The 27,794-nt window shown below is 33.2% G+C and overlaps 1 protein-coding gene and 1 long non-coding RNA gene across 2 annotated transcripts; one reads left to right on the forward strand and one right to left on the reverse strand.

Moving 5' to 3' along the window:
* LOC126865216 (F-box/LRR-repeat protein 14) lies at positions 1 to 9,761 on the forward strand. Its single transcript, XM_050617471.1, has one exon. The coding sequence runs from the start codon at positions 1,527 to 1,529 to the stop codon at positions 2,982 to 2,984; it is 1,458 nt and encodes a 485-aa protein (XP_050473428.1). The 5' UTR covers positions 1 to 1,526; the 3' UTR covers positions 2,985 to 9,761.
* A 10,339-nt stretch (positions 9,762 to 20,100) lies between these two features.
* On the reverse strand, positions 20,101 to 26,150 carry LOC126865218 (uncharacterized). The gene is made up of 2 exons (XR_007689467.1): positions 23,500 to 26,150; positions 20,101 to 23,424 (listed from the first exon to the last, which is right to left on the reverse strand). It is a non-coding gene; the product is annotated as an uncharacterized LOC126865218 (long non-coding RNA).
* Positions 26,151 to 27,794: the final 1,644 nt, after the last annotated feature.

The raw sequence follows: 27,794 nt of genomic DNA on the forward strand, positions 1-27,794 counted from the left end.
TCCTGACGAAAACTTAAAAATGCCGCCGCAGCGCAACCCGAATCGATATTCGCCAACGTAGTCACGTGACTGAGACTCGAGTGCTGGCAGCCAATCGGGATTTTGCTAGAATGAAGTTTGCTCTCCTTCTATAACAGAGCGACGACACGACATCTAACTTTAGGTAACTGGAACAACAGTTCGCGACTGGCAGCGCACCGGTTTATGTTTTGGCAATGTGTCTCGTTTTGAAGCCAGTAAGCCAGTTACGCGAGTGGTTTTGTGACACGTTTAACCGTTAAGGCAGTGAATACAAAGACAATATCACAATATCAGAGTGTGGAAAAGAATAAATTTGGCGCTTGACATAATTTGTTCATAATTTGTTTTTACCTGAAAAGGAGATAACGGCGGTGTGCGTGTGAGTATCGCTGATACTCGTATCGCGTCTAAGAAAAAGTAATAACTGGGGTAAAGAGAGCAGAATCGAAAAGAAATCAACGATCGCAAGCGAGAAAAAGTTCAGAATAACGAGGGGAAGTGCTGGTGGGGTGATACAAACATCGAAGAAAGAGAAAGAAAAATTTACTACACATTGTACGCACGACACGCACGACGTACGCGTATGCACACATATATAGATACGCGCGCTTGCGGGCGCGCTTACAGATACAGATACGTAATAAAGTTATATACACGGGCAGTCAAGCACACGCACGCACACGCGCGCGCGCGTGCGCGCGTGTGTGTATGTACTCTATAGTAGATGAATATATACACGTATTTGTACATATATAGAAAGAGAAGAAGAAGAGAAGGACGGTGTGAGGGAGGTTAAAGGAGGGAGCTTGGGGAAGGAGCGAGGGAACGAGCGAGTAAGGGAGAGAAATATAGAGAACAAGAAAGAAGGAAGAAAGCGAAACGCGTGGAAGAAGGGAAATAGGAATCGAAAAATACGGTAGTGTTACATGTGATATGCGGTGTTTCGCGAGTGCTAAGCGATCCGCGTGGGACAGAAAATCGTAAAGCAAAACAATCGACGAACTTTCTCCCTTTTGTTTCGTTTTGTTAGTTAGAATGGGTTTATCGTTGCTGATAAATTTAATCAAACGATCGGTACGACAGAAAAGTAAACTGTTCAAGACTGATTATTGCCGATCTCGAATTAATATTTAGACAAAAGAATTGAAGATTGTACTTGAAATATGAATCGTGCATGGTACAAGATCGTTGAGTGTGAGGAAGAAGGAGAATAGCGGTGCATGGAAGAAAGGAAAAGCGAGAGTCAGAGGTGTGAAGAGATGATTCCATAAAGACGGACTGGAGGATATTGGGGAAGGGAAGGGAAGGGAAGGGAAGGGAAGGGAAGGAAAGGAAAGGAAAGGGAAGGGAAGGGAAGAGAGAGGAAAAGACGGTAAGGCAAAGGAAACGGGAAAGAAGAAACAAAGAGAAGAAAGAAGGAAACGTGCGTGAAATAATTGTGAAGGCTCGAAGTTTTTGAAAAACGTGTATATGTGTGTGCGCGTGTGTATATATCAGTGGGCAAGATGGAGGAAAGTCAGCTGTTGATGACGGAACTTCCGGCATTGACGCCAAGTCGCGGCACAACGTTGCTTCATCGTTCAGGACATTATTATCAGTTACACCAGCCGCACCTGGCTGCGATACCGACGTCGCCGCAGAATCAGGGGATTCTTTACAACTCAAGTAACGCGCCGTCACATTATACCAGCGGTGCGACGACTGGCCTACCGGTGTACGCGCAAGGTCTTTCGTCGAGGCAACAACCGCAAGTAACTGCTCGTGGTACTGTCACAGTACCGAGCACGCATATCTCCTGCCTGTATCCTGAAATATTGGCGCTGATCTTTAGCTACCTGGAGGTCAGGGATAAAGGACGCGCTGCCCAAGTATGTACCGCGTGGAGAGATGCGGCATATTACCGGTCTGTCTGGCGAGGGGTTGAGGCCAGGTTACACCTAAGAAAGCAGGCCCCAGCATTATTTGCTAGTCTGGTAAGAAGAGGGGTAAAAAGGGTCCAGGTATTGTCATTGCGAAGAGGTCTCGGCGATGTTTTGAAAGGCGTGCCGAACTTGGAGGCCTTGAATCTTTCAGGTTGCTATAATATCACCGATGTAGGCTTAATCAACGCTTTCTGTCAAGAATATGCCACGCTTATCGAACTGAATCTTTCACTGTGCAAACAAGTGTCGGATATTTCTCTCGGTAGGATAGTGCAGTATTTAAAAAATCTCGAGCATTTAGAACTCGGTGGTTGCTGTAACATTACAAACGGAGGACTTCTCTGTATAGCATGGAATTTGAAAAAGTTAAAAAGACTCGATTTACGAAGCTGTTGGCAAGTATCTGATTTGGGTATCGCTCATTTGGCTGGTGTAAATCGAGAATCAGCCGGGGGAAATCTCGCGTTGGAGCATTTGAGTCTTCAAGATTGTCAACGGTTGAGCGACGAAGCCCTCAGGCACGTGTCGATCGGTTTAACTACCTTGAAATCCATTAACCTTTCGTTTTGTGTGTGCATCACCGATTCAGGGTTGAAACATCTGGCCAAGATGTCTAGCTTGCGCGAACTGAATCTTCGATCCTGCGATAATATCTCCGACATCGGTATGGCTTATCTCGCGGAAGGTGGCAGCAGGATTTCCTCGTTGGATGTATCGTTCTGCGACAAGATTGGAGATCAAGCGCTCGTTCACATTTCCCAAGGATTGTTTAATTTAAAATTACTTTCTCTCTCTGCCTGTCAAATCAGCGACGAAGGTATCTGTAAGATCGCAAAGACCTTGCACGATCTCGAAACACTGAACATCGGCCAGTGCAGCAGATTAACGGATAAAGGACTCTACACCATTGCCGAGAGTATGAAACATTTGAAATGTATCGATCTTTATGGATGCACCAGGATAAGTACCAACGGTCTAGAGAGGATTATGAAGTTGCCGCAATTGAGTACGTTAAATCTTGGTCTTTGGCACGTGCGGTGATGGCTTTTTCTCAACCGTACTACATGCACTATTTGCGTCCCTATATTCGTACGAGTATTCGACGAACGTGTTTCCTCGGTGCCTGCGAAACATCGCCGGATGCCATGCCGATTTTATACTTGTATTTCTCCTAATTATTTTCTCTTTTAATTCTTTTTTTTTCCTTTACCAACGTCCCTAACACTTCTTCTCCATCCCACCCCGCCTACGCCGCGTCTTCTTACGTACTACTTTTTATACGCTATCCTATCAAATCACTTGTGGACAGTAGTAGCAACAGCAGCAGATTCCTCGTCTTTTTTTTTTCTTTTTGATCATGCGACGATTGTATAAGATGTCTCACACTCATTTTTTCTTCTTCTCTTGCCATCCTTGCGTATCGTGTCAAAGACAAATTTTCACACTTTTCGATCATTAATGTTACAAAGTGACGAACAGGATTCGTTAATCATCGGTTCCATATACATATATACTTTATTTTTCAGAACAAAAACTTTTTCTCAAATTTTCAGTGCTTCGTTCAACCCGCACTTACTGCGATATCGGTATATCAATATTCAATATATTTATATCATTGGAAACTAATTTCATTTACGATAAATACGCAGCATTTGCGTATGTTCGAAAACCCATTCGTTTCTTTAATCGTACGTTTGTTTCCTTTGTCATAACCTTATCGGAATTAAACGTTGAAGATTTAATTACACTCTAGTCTAACGTTTACGCTCTTTTCGTGCTTTCCAAAGCGTTCTGCATATGCACGCAATGGAAAACGCGTATCGAGCTGTTTCTTTATTTCTTTATTCCATTATCGTGTCAAGAAATATGCTTATTTTCTTAAATATACATACATATGTACATACATATGAACATACGAATCTGATACGTAAATCTATGTCTCTTTAATGAACGAAATATCGTAACAATTTAACCAAGGTGTTATACTTGATCGATTAGAATCATTTGCCGCTCTCTCGGTCTCTTTGCAATGTTTTATACATTTTTCATCTTCTACGTAAACGTATATGCATACCTTACATATATGTATTTGTATTTACACGCATATACGCATATACGCAACAATACATGCACGAAGTAGGTAATCGGTCAAATATTTTCTGTTACCAAACGTTTTGTCGTCGTAATTGCGTATTGTTTTCGATTGATCTCTTTGTACGAACATTACCAAGTCTTTTACATAAAAAGACCCAAGTTTCTCAATTTATTTCTTAAATGTAATTTCACGTAGATACTTTTTAGTTAAAACCTTGCTAGTTACTCATTACCATCTGTTATTTTTTTTTATTCATGTGCCTTCTATAACGAGATCGTTGTATTTGTTATTTGAGCGAAGATCTTTTCGTCGAATCATCGTAATTATCTAACATATTACGCATACCAAAGAATACGGAGATTAGAATAATACTATAATCGCCTGATTCGTTCGTTTTCAACGTGATTCGATTATTTTAATATGAGATAGTATGTAGAGACACACTCGTTATGTTTGCCTGATTAGCGAAAATCGTTGCTTTTTTTTCATAATATAAGTTCGAATTTAGTATGATAGTAAGAAAAATGTTATCGAATACGTACGCTTTGCTAGACTTCAGGTTATATGATACGATTATTTTGTCTGTACAGATATTCCATAACATCAAACATGCTTTTATTTTATATAAATGATATTGAAACATATATCCGTTCCTTAAAAGCATATAAATACATACAAGCAAAGAGAAGAAAAAGAAACGAGAAAAAGAGGTGAGCGTGAGGAATGAAAAGGATTAGTACGTTGTATTATATCTGATTTAGCAAATTTTCTGTTATCGTAGGCAAGAATTAGGTGATATTCTATATACGAACTGAAGAAGATAAAAATATTGTGTAGGTATAAAACAAAGTATGCATATAGCAATAAACAAAATCAAATTTAATAGCATATAATTTAATCGTAGCAATTTCATTTGTCCAGACAAGTTACAAACAGAATATGTATTAGAATTAGAAGAAGCAACCTGCGTTGTTATGTCAATGTTGAATTCGAATGAAATAGCATAATTCGAATAGCAAAATTATTTGTTTCAACGTTTTATTTGATCATGATAAATCTAAGTATATACGTCCATATGTCCATCTTTTCGGAGGATGTCATATTTCGGATAATTTTTGTTTAAAACATATATTGGGGTTTTCCTTTTTAATTTCTATATTGTGCATTTGCACTTTTTGTTATTTGTAGTCGGAAGAAATTACAATTACTATTCGCGTAGATAGCTTATCGAAAAAGTTATAACGCATTTGACTAGGATTTTTAGATGCATTATCGTTAAGTATCTTTGTATTAGTTTTTTAATATTATGTTCGACTATTATTGTTATGGATAAAGATAGATAGTAAATTCTGAAGAAAGTTAAGTATTGATGACGAAGTAATTATTAAACATGACTTTAGCAAGGATCATCATTTGTATCAGAAATATACAATCTAATTTTTACTTTTGATAATACATGCACACGATTTTTATCTCTTTTAATGATTTATACAACTCTATTTCTTTACACTCTAAGCAATTAATTATATATTTCTTTTCTTTATTTATATATCCGTGTGTGCAATATTTTGTAACTGCCTTGTGCGCAACATTAATGTTTCCGTTTTCTGCTTTATTTGACTTTTTTCTTAAACATTTTGATCGATAGATCTAATACATCTATGTACGTATATATTTTAGTTCTATGTTCTTATACTAAACTAACATATATTTTTGCATTTAAAAAATATAGGTAATTAAAACGACAAAAAATGTAGGAAAAAAGGAAGCAGTAATATTAGTTGACATGAATATGTTACACAAATTTGTACAAATGGCTTCTCAGTCATGTATTCGAACAGTAATAAAAACAATTCTCAATATCAATGACTTTTTTCAAAGTACTACATGGGTATATGATATATATTGTATTTAGAATGTTAACCAATAAGAACTTTTTTATTAATAATGTAATACAAACGATAAATAGTTGGTATTTATTTGCAGCCAAAAGTAGAACTTTGTTTCGCATATAAATCCATTCATGTTTTAAAATGTGTAAAATTTAGAATAGAAAGTGAATGATGTTCTATTAAAAAGAACATGGTTAAGTTTACAAATATATCCAGCTGAATTATGAAAATAATTCAACTTATCTTGTTTTTGGTGTATCTTGATGTTTTTCGAAGATTTCCACCACCGTGATGGAATTAGACTTCATAAAACATTATAAATACATCTTACAGTATAAGAAAAGAATCTTACATTTTCGATCATTATAAGTAAATAAATAATTTTTCATGCTTAATGTGTTCTTATAATAAACAAAGAAAACAGCGAAGGATACTAGATCTAGAAAGTTATTTCTGAGATGAGATATCAACTTTCAATCTTTTTCTTATTCTAAATTTTTACATACTTTTTCAAGTTATAATTCTATTTAATGAATTTTATTTGGTCAGCTAATATAAGAATTGCTTCAAAAACGCTCATATCTTCGATGTGTAATAAAAAAAATTTAACGCCCCTTTTTAAGTTCTGTCTTTTCCAAGACAGTATCTTTTAGTAGTCATTTTATATTTATATTTTCAAAATGTTTTGTCGTAACTCTACACGTTGTTAAAGTAAAAAGATTGCATGTATCTATATTTTCCACTAGAATATTATTAAATATTTCTAACAATCGTTCATAGACACGTTTGTATTCAGGTACTCAACATTAAAATGAAGAAAATGCTGAATCTTGATCATTCGTTGCTACATACGTACATAGCATGTTTAAAAAAAAAAAACTTATACAGTTAATTTGAAAAATGTTCATTTACGATTTTATCAATACATGTGGCACAGATTTCAATTTTCAATGAATAAAAATCAACTTAATTATGAGCATATACTAGCGCTCTTACTATTGCTCGGATCTACCGAATGTGATACTCGGGTACTCACTGAATTCACATCCAGGTATCCGAATATAACTGAGTACTTGGTTACTCGCTCGATTTAGATCCGAGTATCCGAATACTTGATTACTTCTGTACCAACATCCAAAGGGTGGTGTAATACTTCTGAGGTACAATGTCTTTTGCCAGATGATAATAAAGCGTTCATAACAACAACAATAATAACAATAACAATCCACGAATGGATTGGTCAAAATAAGGACACCTTTCCAACACCGCTGCTAAGAAACTTGCCACATTCTAAAAAAAGTTAATAAGAGGAACTCTTTCGGAATGACGCGAGAAGGTGTCACCCTGAACTTTATTCATGCAGGATCCACTTCGCGCCCCACTCGGACAAAAGTATGACAGTATTCGCACCGTTCGATGTAGAAAGCCGAGATGAGCTATGTATACATAGACATATCAGTTGACAGTTTTCTTCTTCGTTATCATTAGCCCACAGACAGTCGTTATGTAAAACAATAAATAAGTTAGTCATAGCCATGAGATAGTTTTCATTACAGTTACTCGTTAAAATTGAGATTGTCTAAGGAATAAACGATTTGAATAAATGCACGATGTAATTAACGATCACCTTACGTAATTATAGGCTATGATGTTAGTTTATAATTTCTAAGGACGTCTTCTTTGTCTTCCTTGATGATTTAGAGCACTGCCTCTTCACATCCGATCATCGCTGGTAGGACAACAGCTGTAGCTGCATTTACTCTTCGTTTTCTTTGCGGTATCTTTGTACTTTTGATTTTGTCCTTGTACGCTTTATTCAAGTTATTTTTCTCTTCATAGCATACTTTAACGTCCGCTGTAAACCGTAACACGACCTGTAATGACTGCATCAGACTGACACAGCTGATTCATTACATTGATCAGTGGTTCTTTGAATATCGTGCACCGTTTAACAGCTTTTTCGATGATCAAGTCGCATACCTCGTTGTGTCTTCTTATGCTCTACGTCTTAATGAATATATACATGCCTAATATGTAGTCCTGGTAAACTCTAGGCTTGGACTTCACATCTTCTGCATCTGAAGTGAATACTGTTTCTAACTCTTCTTAGAGCCACCCTTGTCCCATGGTGGGTCACTGTAAATCCATAGATGCGGCGTACTTCTTAACAATACTATATTAATATTACTAATATTAAACTTGGTTTCCTTAAGCTAAACTCAAATATATAAGAAAAGCTTCATATATATTTGAATAACCATGAAAAAAACGTTGTACCCGGATACTCCACTACTCATGCTTATATTTAGGTAGTGCGGATGGTAAGAGCCCTAGCATATAACTTAACTCATTTTTGTACAATATGTTTTGAACAATACAATATTTGAACTTTAAAGAATTATTAGTATTTTGCCTCTAAAACTTTGACTTTTAAAACAGCATTAATTGATATATTTTCCGTTAAATTTTGATAATATTTAATTTCGTTGGTTTTAAATCCAGAATAGTATAAATCGCTTATTCGTATTTTTGATAATTATAATTTCCCACAGGGTTTAGATTGAAATTTTATATTGACTAATCCAAACTAGAAAGTTGTTGAATTTTTAGCCAATTCTGTATGACTTCTCCGTACTTTTTTCAATGAACGGTAATATAATTCCATTCAGAGTACTAGTATTATTATTAGTGTACTAGTAATACTAGTACAAAGTACTATTATTAACTTTTATCTCATCAAATTAGATAATTATAGATTTTCAAAGTTGTTTTTCTCAAAATGAAATATTTTTTTGAAAGCTTGTTTATGTTATGTTATGTTATTTCTACTTGCTATTTCTGACATCCTTTTTGTTCATGTTAATAATGATCTGTATCCGTTATTTACATTCAGACAATTGAAAATGTAAAAAGAAGATGTAAAATGTATTCGAATGATATAGGAAATTACGTAGAGATTATGTTCTAGATGAGAACTCTAAAAATGAAGGAACAACGTTTGTTATCTAAATGTTCTTATGTTAGAGTTGGGTTATTATCAACAAAACAGGACGTGTTAATTTTGAATTCATTAATTATCATGATACTACCGATAATGCATACTTACGTTCTGGCAAATAATAAATTTGTTAGGAACTGCTAGTCAAATGCACAGACATTTTTGTTCGAATTAGTGTATATCAAATATTTGTCAATCTACGACTAACAATATGTTAAGAGATAAAGTGCAGTTGATTTATATTTTTAAATTATAATACTTATACGTATTGAATTTTATTTAATTTTTATTGATAACAAGTATGTATATTAATTCGTTTTTTCATATTGACTTGTTATTTTCATATTTGGCAAATTTATCTCATTTCGATGATGATAAATTGATAGTTGTAAATAACTTCTGTTCCTAAGTATTATTTTACCACAGTTGTATGTTACCATGCTCATTTAAATCAACAGTCTCTAAAGGATGCATATTTAATATCTAGAGACGTATATACATGCATATATTTGTGTACGCCTTGTTTTTGCAGGTCAATTTTTTACATTGACTGTTTGTAAAAAGGTTATCTCATTACTCACTTCAAATTGAGAAATTGTAAAATACAACTTTGTTATAGAAAATTATACGTAAATTCATTATGACAGTTACTAGCAGCTGTTGCTATTAGCCGTTACTGACATGCAGAAACATGGCAAATATCCTTATAAACAATTATTGACGATTCACTATTGACGTTAAACGTGTTGACACTGCGAAAAGTAATTGCGTTTGTTAATATTTTATAATATATTTCTTTAAATGTTAATACATTTCATTTGTATTTTTACAAATATGTTTTTTTCAATATCCTACATACACTCACTCGTGCCCACACCCACTCACATACATAATTATTATAATTATTTTTACGATATTTTTATGTATGTATATAATTTCTATAAAATTCTTCATACATTACATTTTTTTATTATATGCACTGTACTTTAGTTGCAAGTATATCAATTATATTATATCAAGGTTTTTCCTTTTATATTTCGTAAATTTTTAAAATTAATGTAAATTTCTTAAAATCACATTTATTCTTTTCGATCGGTTACGGTAGAAGAAGTTTCAATTAATTATGATAATTTAAATATTGAATCGCTGGAAAGCCTTTATTATACCAGGCATATAAACCACGTAATAGGTAACTAATAAAAGATAAATTGGTAATTTTAAACGAGAAGTAATAGTCTCTGATAACACAGATAATATTACGCCAATTATGTGTTCTCCGTATTGATGATACATTTAATATAGTGCAAATTCGCTAAAGGATTACAAGAAAAATACAATTTTGGGAGCTAAAAACAGTATTCTGACTCTGCTGGCGAGCCTGTATGTTCGTCAGAATTAGTGAATACGAATCGGGCCATAAACGTTTCGACAGTGTGACTGATCTTGCTATTTTTCTACGTCTATAGATTAAGCATATATGTACATACGTATGTATCGAGTCTACATACATACATATATTGTTACTGAATTAATTTTATAGTTCTTCAAAAAGAGTTTACGAACCAATCCGAGCCGAGTCGAGTTGAATCATGTCGAAACAGATTCATTTTTCTTTATTCGATGCTACATTTATTTACAACGAATAGTTGAACAAAGTTGAATCGAATCATACGAGTCTTGCGTTTTAATATATCGTGCCGTAGAAGTACGTGTATTTAAATGAGAAATCTTGTATAACAACTCTAAAGTCAACTGATAATATGGAACTAAACTTTCTTGAGATGTAAGAAGACATTCAATTATAGAAAACATTTTTTATTGTTTATCGGACAGTGTGCAGTGTACAATCAATTGCTATTGGCGTGGGATGTAGCATTTGTCATATTCATTAAAAGACAAAAAATGAACAATTTTCGTAAAGTTAGATAATTTGTATCAGCATTATACATATTTCTAAAAAGAACATCGAGAATCGAAAAAGTTCTCGTTTGGAAGTAAAATGAACTTTTTTCGACAGGTAAGTTGACTTTATATAAGTCTTAAGTTATAAATATAAGACTTTATAAAACAACAATTTTTAGACGAGTTAGATGTCTATAGTAGAAAAATCAATCAAAATGCTAGTTTACTACTTTGATTTATTTGTGTTTGGTATGCGAGACCTTCCTTAAGCTAGATGCTGAATAAACGCGCTTACAATACTCTCTACAGTACGTGCTGTAGATTTCTTCAACTTTAATTCATTGTTCGGTTCATACGTTATTGGTAAACACATTTGTTAATTAGATTTTAGATTTAGGAATTAAACTTGTTTCCAGCTAATATTTACTTTTCTTTTCCTTATTTCCATACCTTACTCTTACAAACAATATTCTTTTTTTCTCTCTTTCTTAAGTACGTTGATAGATTTGTGTGACATATTTGTCCTATTATTCTATTATATCTAACTCTGTTTATTTTTCTGTTTTTGTATACACAATTTTTTCCTTGCCAGTTAATTCCTGGCTTGTATTTATGTTTTCTTCTAATCCTTCTCTGTTTTCTTCTTCTTAGTTTAATCTTACCTAAAGTTCGTATTCGGTCCTTCTTCAGTATTTTTTTCTACTCGCACCTATTTTTCTTTTCTCTTTCTTTCTATTTTATACATTCAGAAGTTCAAAGCTCCCCTCCTGTGGTTTTTGATTCTTGCCTTTTTTCTTTTTGTCTTTTTTAACATTATATATTTTGGAGTGCTACTATCTATCTATTATAGCTCTACGTAGTACCTATTTTATGTGTGTATTTTGTCTGTATTTTTCTTATCCTTTTTTTCTTTCCCCATTCTCAAACCTCCGATACCTATGCTACTACCGATTTTTATTAATAAAAATGGTTTTATCATTCATCTAAATTTGTTGGATTTTCGGTATTTAAACGTTTTTATATCCTGCAGTTCTTCTCTTTTTATAGCCATTTCTTTTGTTTCTTCCCCCTCCCTTCCTTTCTACATATTATTATTCCTTGTTTTTCTACACTTAAGTTTAGATTCCTTTTCTGTATGGGAAGTTTTTACACGTTTTTCACGTTTCACCAATTTCTCCCTCGGTTTTCTGTCACAAACGCTGTACGATTCATATGCCAAAATATATTAATGATAATTATTAAATATATAATATAATTCATTGTTTAACTTCCCTCAGATTGGATATAAATTTTTAATCGGTTTCACACGCTTTGAATTAATTGTGTCGTATATTCATGTATTAATTTCTATAGTGTTATCAAATTATTGACAAACAAAATTTTACTTTAGATGCTTATATGCCTAAGTAATAGGAACTAATTGAAATAAAAACGTCATTGAAAGTAAGGACGTTTTATTATATTATAATTGGTTAAACTAAATATAAATAAAGAGTAAGGGAGAGAAACAAGGACTATCACGAAATATGTTTATTCAAAAAATTCAGTTTCAATCTTAACTTTTTTAGTCCACTAGTCCATAAATAGGCAACTTTCAATGAATTTAACTGTTTTGTTTATAAAATGAAGTTTATACATTAAACATTACAAAAAGAAATATTAAAATAGTAATTATCTTAATGTAATTGTAATTCTTGTCAAATTTGGACACCATAAAAAATTGAAATAAAGTAAATGATTCCATTATTAGTAAAACTATTATTATTTGAAAGAAAAAAACGCCACTTGTTAATGCTCATTAATACCCATTGACTCTTTTTTCATTTCTTATGTATATATTTTAATATACGTAATATAAAATTATCTTATAAAATCACGGAGTCTTAGAAGTGCATAAGTTTTTTAGGACTGTAAGGTTTTGGTATCTTACCTTTGAAATAGCTAACAATTCTGTATATGCTTTGTTGAGAAATTCAAACTTCCCTTTCTTTGTTTTATTGTCTCGTCTTCTTTTTTATTGGCGATAACACTGCTTAATTAACAGTCATTATAAACAGCTGGGTAAGAAATAAACCTAGGTTTATCACATAATATTCGCAATTCTCTTACTTGTTGAATGAAAGATGGACATATGGACATAGACATATGATCTTGACAAATCTTTCTCGCAGGAAGAATGTTCATTCCCTTATATTTTGATTTATCTTTACAACTTGAAGGGCTTACTTCGTACATCACGCAGTACATTGACCCAATCCTTTGTTGACTCCATCCTCGTCTTCTGATTAACTCCATATCTTTATCGTATTTTAAATATGAATGTCATCTAACAGAGAAAGTAACATGAATCGAATTCAATTTTTTTAACTCGTGAACACTACAGAGAAGATATTTGGGTACGGATAGTACCCAACCGGAAATGAGTGGATTCCTTATGAAAAAATAAATTGAAGGTATAGAATAACGATTTTTTGTTCACGACTAAGTTTTCGAGAAAATTAAGTTTGAAAATTCTTCGTATGCGTGAGTACTTGCCACGCATTTCACTTAAGTGTATACACTATACGCTAGTATTATATTTTGACGATATTATGAAGGAGATTGCCTAATTTTATTTTGGCGGAATTAAAACTTACATTAATGAGGAAATTATCGAGATTGTCGTCGCGCGTCTTGCCGTAAACGAATTGCTTGTCGAATCATGGAAACATGGACTAATGCCAATGAATTTTGAGTTCGTATTTCTTCAGATGCTTTATAATTATTCATGTTTCCTATGCTATTCGACATACACGAATTCTTTCATGCGATTCCATGAAGAAATGTGCAATGAAGTGAGGTCCGGTGATTTGCTGGCATACAAAATCAATTTTCTACTAAAACCAAGCATGACATTACTAATGTTTACATGATCATAAACACATGAAGAAGCCAATCTAATACCATTATAGTAGTATCGATTAAGTCAACAGCGTGGCGAATGCCCTTGTACACGAAGAATTTTCAAACTTAATTTTCTCAGAAACAAGGCCGCAAGCAAAAAAAATCGTTATTCTATATCTTCGATCGATTTTTTCATAAGGAATCTACTCATTTTCGATTGTACTACTTGTACCAAAACACCCTGTATAATGAAGTAATCTAACTACAGTGGTGACATTTTCGTTCTGTCCGTCATATCGCGTTTGTTGAATCACAAAAGATAATGTAAATAAGGGACATTTTGCTACAAAATATTGTATTAAAAGAAAAAAGGATCGAAGAAACTCTATCTGAAGCTTTCTCTCCTAAAAACTTTAGATAGGTAAAAAACAGATTTTCCTGAAGTAAATGTATGAACGTTGAACGAGAAATCTGTCTCCTGTAATAAACATCATTCTTCGTTATGTCAGGCAATGAAATATTTTGTTTTAGAGTACATTTCTATTGCTTCGAAGTCGAAGTTGCTCCTGAACTCTCACCTACATTCGAGCAGTCCGTTTTCTCTCATAAAATAAACATAAACTTGGTATGAAATATTTTAATCACCATAAGAGATCTCAAACATTTTAGAAACATTCAACTTTCAAATATGCGTATATAATTTTTTAGAGTTTTATAGAGTATAGTGATTCGGCCTTCTTCAAAAGGAAGCAATGTGTTCTCGGATTCGCTTTTTTTTTATTTTAATTTTCATTTAATTTCTAATGTTCTAAAGAGTGTTGACCTCTTTTATCGAGTGTAGGTGTTTTATCAATTTTAAAATACCTTCGAATGTGCTCTAATGCATGAATCGAAATAAATCGACATAAACAGATGTCTATTTCTTGAACGATATTTTCTCCTTTTATTCTGATTTTATATCGAAATGTTACATCATGTTACAATGACACTTATCGCTTTCAACAATAAGAGACATGCGTTGATTGAATGTAGACTGCTAAATTTATCGCAATAGCTTGTCTTTCTTCAGCATTTGTAGTTTCAAAACAGTTTAGACCTTCACATCTGAAGTTTTCGTTTACTTCGTGGAATTGAAGTCTTAGCCTTTTCACAATTGTTATAAACTAATTGTCACTCAAAATCAGTCTATCTATTTTGCATCTCTTCTAGCTCCTCTTTGGCATCACTACTTTACATTCGATTCGATCTTTTCATCTGAACTCTGAATGGAAAATCACCATAAAGAAAGATAAATACGATCTTTTACACGCTACAATTCGCCGTAAATAAAAATAATTTTTCCATAGCGATAGAATCCTACGCTTGCTAGACAAAGAGAGCTGTAAAATGGAGAATCACGAAAAATGAACATTCCTCGTTTCTGCCCCTTGCCCTTCAAATACGATTACAACAGTAAAGAGGAAAGCGAAATAAGAAAGATAAATAAATAATAATAAGGGCATAAGGATAGATGAGTAATAAAAAGAAGAATAGTTGATAAAAACGCTAAGGACAAAAGGAAATATTAATGATAATTGTAAAGAAAATTTGGATATACACGTAGTAACGCCCGAATTGAAGATTGTTCACGTGTGATCAGCGATGGGAGGAAGGAGAACGTGCGCAGATTTTTATAAGATAAGCATCCCGAGGTCGAGTAATACAGTAGAGCCACACGATGGTGGTGACATTTCCTCTTGAATGTTAGGTGACGCACGCGCAATGACGCCTGTTACGTTACTTCGTTGTTCTCGCGTGATCCAGCAGGTACAACCTCGTTGACCAACGTTACATGTGCCTCTGATTCGTATTCTTAAAAACGCACGCGTAATGTCACTCTGTGTATCGGAAAATGCAGGATGGTACATCAAAGAGATTTTCTTTTTTATGGTCTTTTTTCGTAACATTTCCTTTTTTCTTTTTAATTTTATTCTGTTATAAAAGCATATTAACAACGTGTATATATAGCATACAAAATACGACTACCAGTCAACAGTAGATTATTGTGGAGTAAAACATTATATACGGATTTTAATAGTTCGATGAATTGAGATCCCAAGCGTGCAAGTTGTTCAATTGGCTGTTGAATTTTGCAATATTGCTTGTAGCAATCTGATGTTAAGTATTCATGTCAGACATACAGTTATGTACTTTAAAGCGACGAACGGATTGTGGAATTTATAAATATTTTGATTTCACAACGGCGTAACGTGTACGAGTACGAATATTTTTCTGACGTTACACCTGCAACGATTTGTTTAAATTTCCATTTTAAGTACATCAAAATGAATTGGTGTTTTGTAATAAATGATATATAAATCAGAAGCTTAACTAATAAAGCTATATATAGGGTGTTCATCGTAATGGTTGGCACGATTCTTCTGGTATTTCCAGTCATCTGATAAGAAAATGTTTCGAACGAAAATTAGTCAGCATTTATTGTCAACTGGTAACAAATTGCAAAGATAGAAATAGTCGCAAATTTGTTGATTCAAGACAAGATCGAAATTTGCCTGAGTCTGGATCTTCTTTAGTGATACTATTCGTTTCTTTATTTAGTATCGAAGATAACATCGAGAGGAATTCAACGATATTATGAACAATTGCTTTTCTCTAGTAACTTATGAAAAGATCGATCTAAAGTGTAACAAATTTACTCATTAACAAGTAAGTCAGTTATAGAAGTATCCAGTAATGCTTTCTATCGAATCAATTAAAAATGCTTTTCAATCAACGGTTCAATTTCTTCGTCTTCTAATAACAAAAAGTCGTCCTGCAGTCGCGTCGTCAAATATGCGCACGTCCATATAAGCATTATCAACAGATGCTCTTTTCAGAAACGACAAACTGTCGCTAGTGTGTGCGCAGCTTTACTGAATGCAAACGGTATAAACGTGTTAGTCAAAGATTGCTTCTCTTGCCATGGTACATGTTTATACTGTTGTAATAAGTGTATTTTAAACTTGTCAGTTTAGTAAAAGCGATGTTTATTTGTTATAGTTGATATATTATTATTGTACTGTGTATGCAGAATATATGCACGGAAAATAGCGGATTTGTATAGATAACGATACTCGGATTATTTCAATTACAGAATACTAATATATATGTATTTTGTACTAATATATGCATTTTTGACTGATTCTCTAAAGAAATTATTGAGGAAACACAGCCGTGTTGAATTCGCTGCGTATAGCCATCAACATTACATAAAAGATATCATATGGTGTCATGTAAAGAAGTAAAAGTTTATTTGATTTGAACTATCAGAGTTTATACGTACATGGTGAGTCAATAAACAGAACTATCTAGAATAACTCGTTACCTATTGGTTTCATCGAAAAACGTTTTAAATGAATTATGTTGGAAGGGACAATTGACGTTGTCTTTGTCCTTCATACACTAAATTTAACAAATTAAAGTTAAAATATCTGTCAAACTAATGGTTTTTCGGTATAAGTAAGTTAGTACTTTTTTGTAGAGAATGCCCGGGATCGATTAATGTCGCAGAAAATATACGGTACCATTAAAAAAATTCAAGGTCATCTTGACATGTCAGAAAATAAAACTGTATCCATTCGATAATTCCCTTCAAATGTAACATAATTCATTTAAGACGTTTTTCGATCAAACAAATGGAGAACGAGTTATTTTAGATAGTATTTTTTATTGACCCACTCTGTATGTATTTCATCTGTTTATAAGTAATACATGGTCATCACTATTATTATCTTATGGATTAATTCTTTTTATCCGCAGTATGTTCCAAAAAGCTCAGGCAAGATTTTGGATATAAATTTGATGCGTCATAGAAAAGGAGAAAAGGGAATAACGTTCGTATAAAGATATAGTCTTAAAAAGTAAATTGGCAGGTTTGAAAAATCAGACTTTATTACTTCAAAATCAAATTATTAATATTAAATATTAAATATTAGATAAATGAAAAATCCTGCTACAAATTAGAGGTGTATTGTTAAATATATAAGCAAGAAAAAATTTGAAAATATTCTTACAACTTTTAAGAAAATAGATATTTATTTTGAATATAATTCGAAAGGTACCTAAGTTAATGATATGATTAATGTACATAAAATAAAAAAAATACGTATGTCTATGTATTCTGATATGATATTATAATATTTTTTACTACGAATAACGGCTTAGTTTTGTTCGGATAGAATTAATAAAATTATTAGCGATATTGTTGCCTGTTTGCAATGCCTCTTAAAATTTAGTTTTATTATTTCTCGAACTCTTTTTTTAAATGAACCCATAAATGTCTCATGGGTTTGAAATCCAGACATTGGAGTCGCAGGATAAATTTTCTAATTAAATGCTTCTGTACAAATTTTTTTATAGTATCTTGATATATCCTTGATTTTTCAAAGTACCGACTTTGATGAAACATATGACTAAATTAACAACTCTAAATATCGAGAGCAGCCCCACACCATTATGGATCCACCATAATGCTTAATAATAAGCACAATTAAATTTGAATGCTTCATTGCAGTTTTTTTTAGACATATGTACATCTATATCCACGCATATTCCATAGTAATATTACAGAGACATAAGATCCCATTCTGTTTTTTCGAAGTAATTTCAGAAACTATTCAACCGATTTGAGTATCGTAATAATATTCACTGTTGAAAAATACATTTCCTTCAGATGGACATAGGCTATATTTTATTACGCTTACTCCTCAGGGAAGCAATGCGACACAAATCGGATTAACGCAACTTGATTTCTTCCACAATTATATCGATTTTTATGTCAAATGACGATGAATTTTGAATCGCGCAGTTTGTGCGTTCGAGACGGCAACTCATAGAAAGCTGGAAGGAGATAGAGACAATGTTGCGATGCTATGAAGTTTGCGTCGCACTCAAGATGTTTCCGAGATTCAGTTACATATATCGTTTGCCTGATCGTGCGATTATTAGTTATTATTTTTTATTTACTATTATTATATATTGTATATTCGTTATTATATATTATTAGCTTCATCACATGCTGTACGGATTTGCTGCTTCAAATGTTTTATGTTTTCAATTGACATAACGTCGACCGTTAATTTTAAATGACTCATAGGAAAAAAGATAAGGAACGCGAGTCAGAAGATCGAGGTGACTAGAGAATACTTTTATAAGCAATCAGCCACTGTTCTTTGAATTTTGTACTTAAATATTCACCAATAACCTGAGTACTGCAAGATGGATATCCGTCTTATTAATTCATTGGGAAACAATTGTAATAATATGGGAACTTAATAACTGCTACAAATTGTGTCCAAAGCTGGCTAGCAGTTGATTTCAATTTTTGTAAATATATATTATGAACTTTTTGTTTCTTAATATCATTTTGATTGCACGTTTAACAATAAATTAATAATGTTTCATGTTATTTAATATTTTACAATTTAACAATTTATGTTAACAATGTTTTTCAATGATTAACGATTCAACAATTTCATAACATTCTGTATACAATATATTCTCTTCTTTTTTATAAACAAGTTACATTCAAACTTTCGTTTTCCTGACAACGATATTTACCGTTTCCTATAGAATTGAAAATCGAATGCTGACAAATTATTAATAATATCATGATAAAGTAAACAGAACCTTTCAATTATCTACATTTTACTATGAGACAAATAACATAATTTACATCAAAAAGTACGAGTACTTGAATACTGTTGTGGTGTACTTAGTGATTGAAAATTAGGTTAGGACCCTTGAAAACACAAACAAAGTACATATACATACATATATGCATCATAAGCATGTACAACATGCAATTTCAGTAAACGCGACTGTACACATCGCGATAGACTTGTTGATGAAACAATGTATTACACATCACGACGGTATATCGTTGTATCGACGAAGAATAATAGCAACACTCGATACTGTCCAGGTTTTCTTTACTGTTTACCCGCCAAAAGAATAGTTGATCGTACTATCTTCGCGATTTTACGAATAGTGTTATATTTTAAATGAAACACCGACTGGTATGAGAATCAGATGTAGGGTAAAACAAATATTTGCCTTATTAATGCTAAATTGAAAAGCATTGATCACGTATAAATTACATACGTATGAAGACATAGCGGAATTAATCAAGATGCATTTATTTTTCAAGATAATGCGTCAATATGTACTATTAAACTGAAGAATTGTTTCTTACGAATAATTCCTTCTCAAGAGTTCTAAAACGATTCTAGTTCCTAAAAAAACAATATAAATGAGTAGCTTACTTTTATCCTATTCAAAAAGCGAAGGTATCTGTTATGCAGATTCGCAGAGAATTTTTGTATTAGATTGTAATATAAATTTGTTCCGTTCTTTTATTTTTTTTTTTTAACAGTTAGTCGTAGCTTTAATCAATTATACATTTTCCATGTTGATTGATTGTCTTCTGCCATTTTTCTGACAGCAGAAATATTCGTTTCTTATAAAATTCGTGTCTTCTTCGCAAAATATGTGTCCAAGAAATTTTTGCATATATTTAAATCTGTTAACTTCACACTATACTATTAAGAACATCGTGCAACGAACAGGATAAATGAACATCGGAGGGTATAAGGTCCTGAGTATGTGATGGATGCACCAAAATATCTTAGACGAACTCTAGTAATTTTTGCCTGGTATCCAATGAAACATCGCGTTGCCGTGTAAGAACACAACACCCTGCCTATTGGCCAACTCTTCTTTTCTCGTCGATTGCCTTCTTTAATTTCGCTAATTGCGAACAATACTTGGTCGAATTTAGATGGTCGTTTCATTAGATGGCAACAACTCACAGTATATGACACTTTTCCAGTTCCACTATATACACATTACTTTTTTCAAATGAATTCCAGCCTTCGCTATAATGTAATGTCTCGTAATGTCTCGTTGGATTTCGATCATGATCTTTGTTGGCTACCATTATTATAAACAAGCCATTTTTTGTTGCCAATGAGGGGTCTTTAAAAGAATTATTCCCTTTAATGCGTTTTAGTAGCGAATCGCAAGCAGATCTGATCGATTAAATTTCTATCGCTCAATTCATACGGCACTAAGTATCGAGCTTCTTAGTCAGCCCAAGGTCACGTATATGTCTTGAAACAGTCATATCAAATCATACGTTTAATACCTGACTAACCTTTCGTGTTGTTAGCTGGTGGTTGCCATCGATTACAACCTTGATTTTAGATTTAGATTTTGGTTTAGATTTTGATTGATTTCAGAATCCGTGGTGACAGGACGTCCAGGATAAGATGCATCTGTCAGATAAAAATTTTCATCTTTAAATTTTCGATACCACTTTTTGCAGATTAAGTTATTTATGATATATCATCTTCGTATATTGCATATATTGTCATTCCCGCATATGACAATTGATTGTGTGAAGTTGCCAATGGGTCGAATAAACTGTTACGCTACCAACTGTCAAAAATGTAATATGCTGCATTGCTTTTGAGAAACGTTAAAGATCTATGGATATCGTATTATTTTAAATAGTTTAAATTACAGGAGATACATTTTTCAAATGCTTCCAGTAACTGTATGTACTAAGAATGTATAGAGAAAGAACGGAAGCATTGAACAATAAAAGTTTGGCCATATGCAAATATGCTTTTCTGTATTAGTCTGAATATTTTCTCAATGCATTGTGCATTTTCGGAATCTTATCAGTTAATTTCAATCTATTTTTTAAACTGAAACTAAGGACATGTAAGTTCCGAGTTTCATCGTTAATTACGTCAAATATGTTTAACAATACGAGAACGTTGGTGAGTAACATCGATTTTGTAAATACAGTTAATATAAGCAACTGAATCTCATTCATACTGTCAAATTATGCAGAGCATTACGTATTAGCTTTTTCTGGGGTTTTGTATATTTGACACATGGTTTTATTGTTTGGATTTAACAACTAATTTAATACTATGTTCGTTACTTTGTTATATTTTCGTAACGAGATATATTAAGATAAAATATATTAAGATGCCTGAAAGTATCAAGACATTTGTTTGATCGTAATAAGTATATAGAAAAAGCAGGTATCCGGAGAATAATACCAGTTTTTAAATAACCACAATAGAAATGCATTTTAAAAAGCTTTCTTCATATGTAACTTTAGTATATATGCTTGGATATGTATTTTTCGGTACAATCACTTTGACTTTTTATAATATTTGAACACTTAACTTAACGTAAGACGAGTTTACACTTCCGTCACGAGTTCACATAACCTGTATTTCACGTATTCTTTTAAATCATCGTTTCATGCTAAGTATTATCGACCCAAAAGTTCTTTCAATTTTGCAAAATGTAGCTCGTGTGATACGTCGATCATTTATAATAAAATCGTAGACATGTTTCATGAGCTTCTCTGTAATGAGAGACGGATGCCCAGAACGTTTATGATCACATTACAGTGTTTCTATCCGTATTGGATTCCCGTACTCATCGTCTTATCAATGACCTTAATTCATCCATAATTACCAACAACTGCTATAATTCAATAGTGAATTCCTAACGGATGATGAACTTCTTAAAATGATGGACACTTAAAAGTGTGACAGAACAGTGCGCTTCATCATCGGCACAATTTTTAATTCGCATCGCTATTTTAAACAATAACAATATTAGTCATTTAAATACGAATATACGTGATATATTTCAACGTATGAATGAAATTAGGTGACTTTTATAAGCACATTCTACCGCTTTATATAGCTTCTATATACGTTTCATATGTAAACAGGTATTACTTTCTAGACGATCCGTGACTTTCGTAGTTACGAAACCATTAATGAATTTTGCTATAGAATACCTTTTGTTTTGAAATATAATATGTATTTATAGATTGTTTTATATAGTATACGTTTTAATACGATGTAATTAACATCAAACGAATTTTCCTAAAGCGAAGTCGACCACAATTATATGAAAAGCTGCGTTCGAAGAGATTGTACAAGTAGTTCTCTGTTGTTACCTATATATCATAACGTCGAAAGTAAGACAAAAGAAAAATCAGCCAGGAGCTAAGGGACATTCCGCCATCTTGTTCTTCATTTTTAGAGTTTTGAAGTTAAAAAGAAAGTAAAAAGTATCTTAAATTCGGATGAGATATAATTTCTTCGAACGAGGCTCTGCATATAATTGCAATCGAACTTCACTTCAGTGAAGCTCGTTTGATCGTTCGATTATATTTTAAGCCTCGTTCTTAGGATTATATATATAGATGTTTAGAGATGGCAATTTTATGGAGTAGAAGATCTCTTTTATTTATCTATTCGTCTTCCTAACGCTTTATTATCGTAAAACTTTGAACAGCAATGAGTTATAATTAACAGTATAAACTATAGAAACAAAGTATAACACTGTACAAAAACATAAGGTTATGTTAGCTAAATAACGATGTAAAAATTCACATATCTTAATGTTTAATTAAAGGCTTAATCTAGTATCGCCTTGGTATAATCTTCCGCATTTATTGTCTGACAATTATAAAATTTTATCCGGCCCTTCTCCTAACGTTCAGATTGATTCCCTTGAATGCTGTAGATATTGATGTTGCACCTCTTTGGATAAGCCGACGAAGTGTTCGTTTTGATGCAACTGTCCTCCAGAACTGATTTCATCCACTGACTAAACCTGATTGACTTATGATGCCTTTTAAACGATATGAATAATTGTTAGCTATTATTTCTGATCTTCTTGGTTACTTCTATATCACCTATACCATACCTCCATATTGCGGAGACTACGCATGATTTGGACTTGTTCCTGAATTCTGAAAGAATTAGCTGTGGTTAAAATGCTTCGGATCTGACGTCTTGAGGATGTCAGGGATTCCAATTTCCAGGGCTTTTCTAGATTTGTGTATATTATTGATTTTAATGTTTACAAGAGTTTGACGTCCGTGAGAGTGTAAGCATACTTCAGCTATCAGCATTGCTGCCTTGGTCAAAATTTTTTAGGCACAACTCTTTTAATGGATAAAGCTTTTCTAAATAGTCCAACATTATGGATGTCTTAAGTATACGCATAGTTTGGTCAAGCGATCTTTAACTTGAAAACTACTTTCAGGAAACGGGCAGTCACTTCATCTTCTTCAAGCTTGTGGCTTTAAATAAATTATTGACCTGTGAAAATTAAATGCGTCATAAGACGCGTTAAAATTTCCCGTTAGAAAATCTAGGACGCTATCGCATTTAGGGTTCATAAAGTCTACATATATTGTTTCTTCCTGCGAAAACCTGCTATTGACGGAGAGACGACTCATACTACGATAGAGTTGCGTCTACTAGTGACGCTACCATAATATCTGTTGTTGTCCGATCCCATCCTTCGTAAATGCTTGGCAGATAATCTTCCTTCTATTAAACTTAGCATGCTTTGTCATGAGATGCATCCTCGATCTGCACGGTGACAGAAGGAGATTAGGTCAAAGTTGGAGATTCTTGGTTCTTCCTTGAGGAAGGAATTGAAAATCTAATACCAAGCTTCGATCAGTTTCGGGCGATCAGAATCCCTAACGCCTGTCTTTTTTTTTATCTTTACTAAGGCCTTTAATATCAAGATTTGGTGTATGTAAAATAACGGACCGAAGGTGAATCGATGTTTTTGAGAACTCGCTACTGGACGACAACTATGCGCTTATCGCTACATTGTGTATATCTCGCCGGTCATGTAAGACGATCTGTCTGCGACACTGTAGTATCAAGGGAGACGGTTAGGAACACGGCCTATAGTAAGCCTCGGGGCGTAACATCCACATTTCCGGTTTTTTCTCAGATAACCAGGAGTAAAAACGATTAAATTTACTGTTTCTCTCATAAATCTATTTCCGCGTTGCTAAATTTCTCAATAACTGTATTCAAAGCCGAATTAGCTAATTCCCACTCACCATCCTCATTCCCTATTCGATATAGGGCATTCCCTTCTGTGTTCTTAGGTGCAATGTATGATGCAAATAAAATTATTTTCCTCCTTTTGGCCAACTACCATATCCTTTTTGCTAAATTATTATACTTGACGATTTTGATTCCGCTCATGCTGTTAATATTGGATATGGTGATAGTATTGGATTTTACAATTTTCTAGATCCGCAGCTAATTCTTTAAAGCTCTCGTCAACAATTTTAGATAATTTATGTGTTCTTTCTTTAAACTATTTCAGAAGTCATAAGCTGTTTTATCTTCCCTTACTGTACCTCAACTGAATGTAGACGCATCGGTATATATTATTACGTTAAAAATTCCCGGGTTAATCTGCTTAGCTAAGTTTGTTAGTTTACTTTCTCAATGTTGCAATTATAATTATTAAGAATTAAAGATGTTTCGCTCTTCGAAACCTTCACGGTAAGCGTATTCGATAGCTGAGCAAGCTGCTATTAGTCTTCTGCAATTCTGCAAAGTCTCTGATCGTACATATTATATTAAATTTAAGTAGCTTAATCATTATAAATAAACGGGGTTTCTTCTTGCTCGTCAATTCTATTGAGTAGTTCTACAATTCTATAGAATCAATTATGAAGCCTAGATATTTGCATCTAGTTGATGGAGTAAGGCAACCTTTCTGTTTACTTACGAAGAAACGTAGTCTCCTGAGTAGGGTTGTTGTTTCATGTAAATTTAAAATTCACTTTTGGAGAATGTTCTTGAACTACCTTGGGATTAAATATTATTCTATATCCCTGAACACAATCGATGACAAATTTGTCTCAAGTTACTTTGTGCCATTTCGACAAAAAATATTGTAATCTAGCAGCGATACATACGTTTATTTGATTTCGCTTTTGGATTTGAGCCCTCGATGATTCTGTCCTTTTGGGTAGTTATCTGGGTTTGAATGATATCCGAGAACGGCTCTGGCTTTGGTTATTCGATGACGCTGCTCGACCCCAACAGGTTTTCGTAGTTTAAATTTTGCTTAACATTTGAATAAACAGTCGGTTTTGTTGCTGTTTGATTCTTTATATTTTGGGACAATTTTTCTATCGTCTTAGCTTCTTTTATTCTATCTGATAGATTGTCTCTGAATAAAAATTTTCCTACCTTAGCATCGTTCAGAACAGATTTTATCTGCTTGTTAACCTTGAGGGTATAAAGGTCTTTCTAGATTTATTCTCATTATGGTGAATCTGCATTATCAACTTAGCGGGATTACTTAATCTTTGAAAGAAAATTAGTTTATTCATATCGTCTATACCATTCATTGACATTAAAAGGAGTGAACCTATCGTTATGAGAGCTGATCCCGCTAATTGTTGATTATCTAACATTGTTGATTATCTGTATCAGACATAAAACACTCCCTTTTAGTTGCTGAATCCGAAAGCATTTAGTTCCGCATTTAACTTGGGAGTATGAAGCTTTGTTGATCTGAAATATTTTGTTAATAAGTCATCTTTAATTGAAGATTCCATTAACCTTCCAGTAATTCCATCTTAATTTTGATGACGGGTGAAGATCAATCTTCAGAGTTTTAGATTTCTGTGGGTCCTCGGCCAGCATCTCCAGGATTTTCTCATCCACCATTTTGGTCTGTCCTTTGGTTGGAATATTCTCTTTTTGTATAACAGTAAAGATAAATATTAGTGTTGCTACTTTTAACAATATAGAGATCACTAGTTTGTCTGTTTTGTCTTTCGTACAAGCTTAATCCGCTAACCCATTATGTTCCAACTTGTTTTGTCACTCGTGTAAATTCATTGAATCAGGTCAATCTGTCTTGCCTCAAGTGCTAACTGATTAGTTAGCTTGCGTCATAGCATAACAGGAAATCCATTTTCTTACCGATTTGACGAAGTTCATCATCTAAAACAGGCGGATTAGTCGTGGATGCAACGTTTTCTTGTTCGTCATATGACGTGGGCGACTGTGTATCTGTTTCGTTCTGTGCATTTTTCAATTTTTTCTGCGTATTTGACAATTTCTTGCATAAGTTGTCTATTAATTCCCCTCTGCGTCTTTTTGACATTATTTGGTCACGAATCGTCATTCAGAAAAGAGAAAGAAAAGGAATACACCGTCAAACACACTCAACGCCTAGAGCAAAGCGAAAGGATGTGACGAGCAAAATGGCAGAACGCCTCCTAGGAACCTGGCTGGTTTTTCTTTCGTCCTACTCTCGACATGTTGACACCTACGGAACAAGGGGGAACTGCATGTATGATCTTAAGACCAAGGCTTAAAATATAATGTTATTATAATGATATAATTGTATTATTGTACATATTTTCATCTATAAGTTAGTACACTAGTGTCATACAAGTATCATACCTTTATAGTTGTATTTACGATTCATGTAGATATAAATTATTATATATAGATTATGTAGATATAAAAAATTCGAATTAGATCTAATCGCTTAGTGCTTTAATCGATTTATAATAAATTACGAGAGCCAATGGGTGATTCCTTTTAAAACGTGGAAGATTAGCAAATAGTGCAGGTAAAAGAAAGGATTAGGCTTAAGGAAAAACAGTCTCTGTATTCAGAAATTGCTTCTACACGGTGTGAAGTCTACAGGAATTACTGAAAAAATCATATGGCCTGCAAATATGCTGATTTTCTGCATTCTGAAAGTGGACACCCTGACATTTGGCTCTGACAGTTTATTGTAAGTAGTTCTTGTAGCATTTTTTCGAAAATGCTTTTCTTTACCATCTACAGTATTAATACAAGCTTGGGGTGCGGGTAACATGAGATTTTTAAACGAAATATGATTTATTAATTCGTTAGTAAGGCTAGTTAGTTTTAATGTTAACATATTTTAATGGCGGAAGGTAGCAAGACGGTCAAATTTTTATGGCTGAACTTGATGCAAAATCGGAGGGCAACTAGGTTTAGAAAAGTTGTAAAAAAAAAAAAAAATAAACGCGAACAAACCTTATATAAAATCAGGGGTTTACAATAAATATATATTAGATAAATTTATAATCCTAAATCGGATCGATATAACTTAGGAATACAGTGTCATGTGGGAATATTCAACTGTAATTGTAAGGATGCCGAATAAATTGATGGGCTTCCAAA

The sequence above is a fragment of the Bombus huntii genome, chromosome 4, assembly GCF_024542735.1.
Source record: "Bombus huntii isolate Logan2020A chromosome 4, iyBomHunt1.1, whole genome shotgun sequence".
Taxonomy (NCBI): Eukaryota; Metazoa; Arthropoda; class Insecta; order Hymenoptera; family Apidae; genus Bombus; species Bombus huntii.

Bases quoted from the DNA above. Each gene is read 5' to 3' on its own strand.
- LOC126865216 (XM_050617471.1), top strand. From the start codon at position 1,527: ATGGAGGAAAGTCAGCTGTTGATGACGGAACTTCCGGCATTGACGCCA.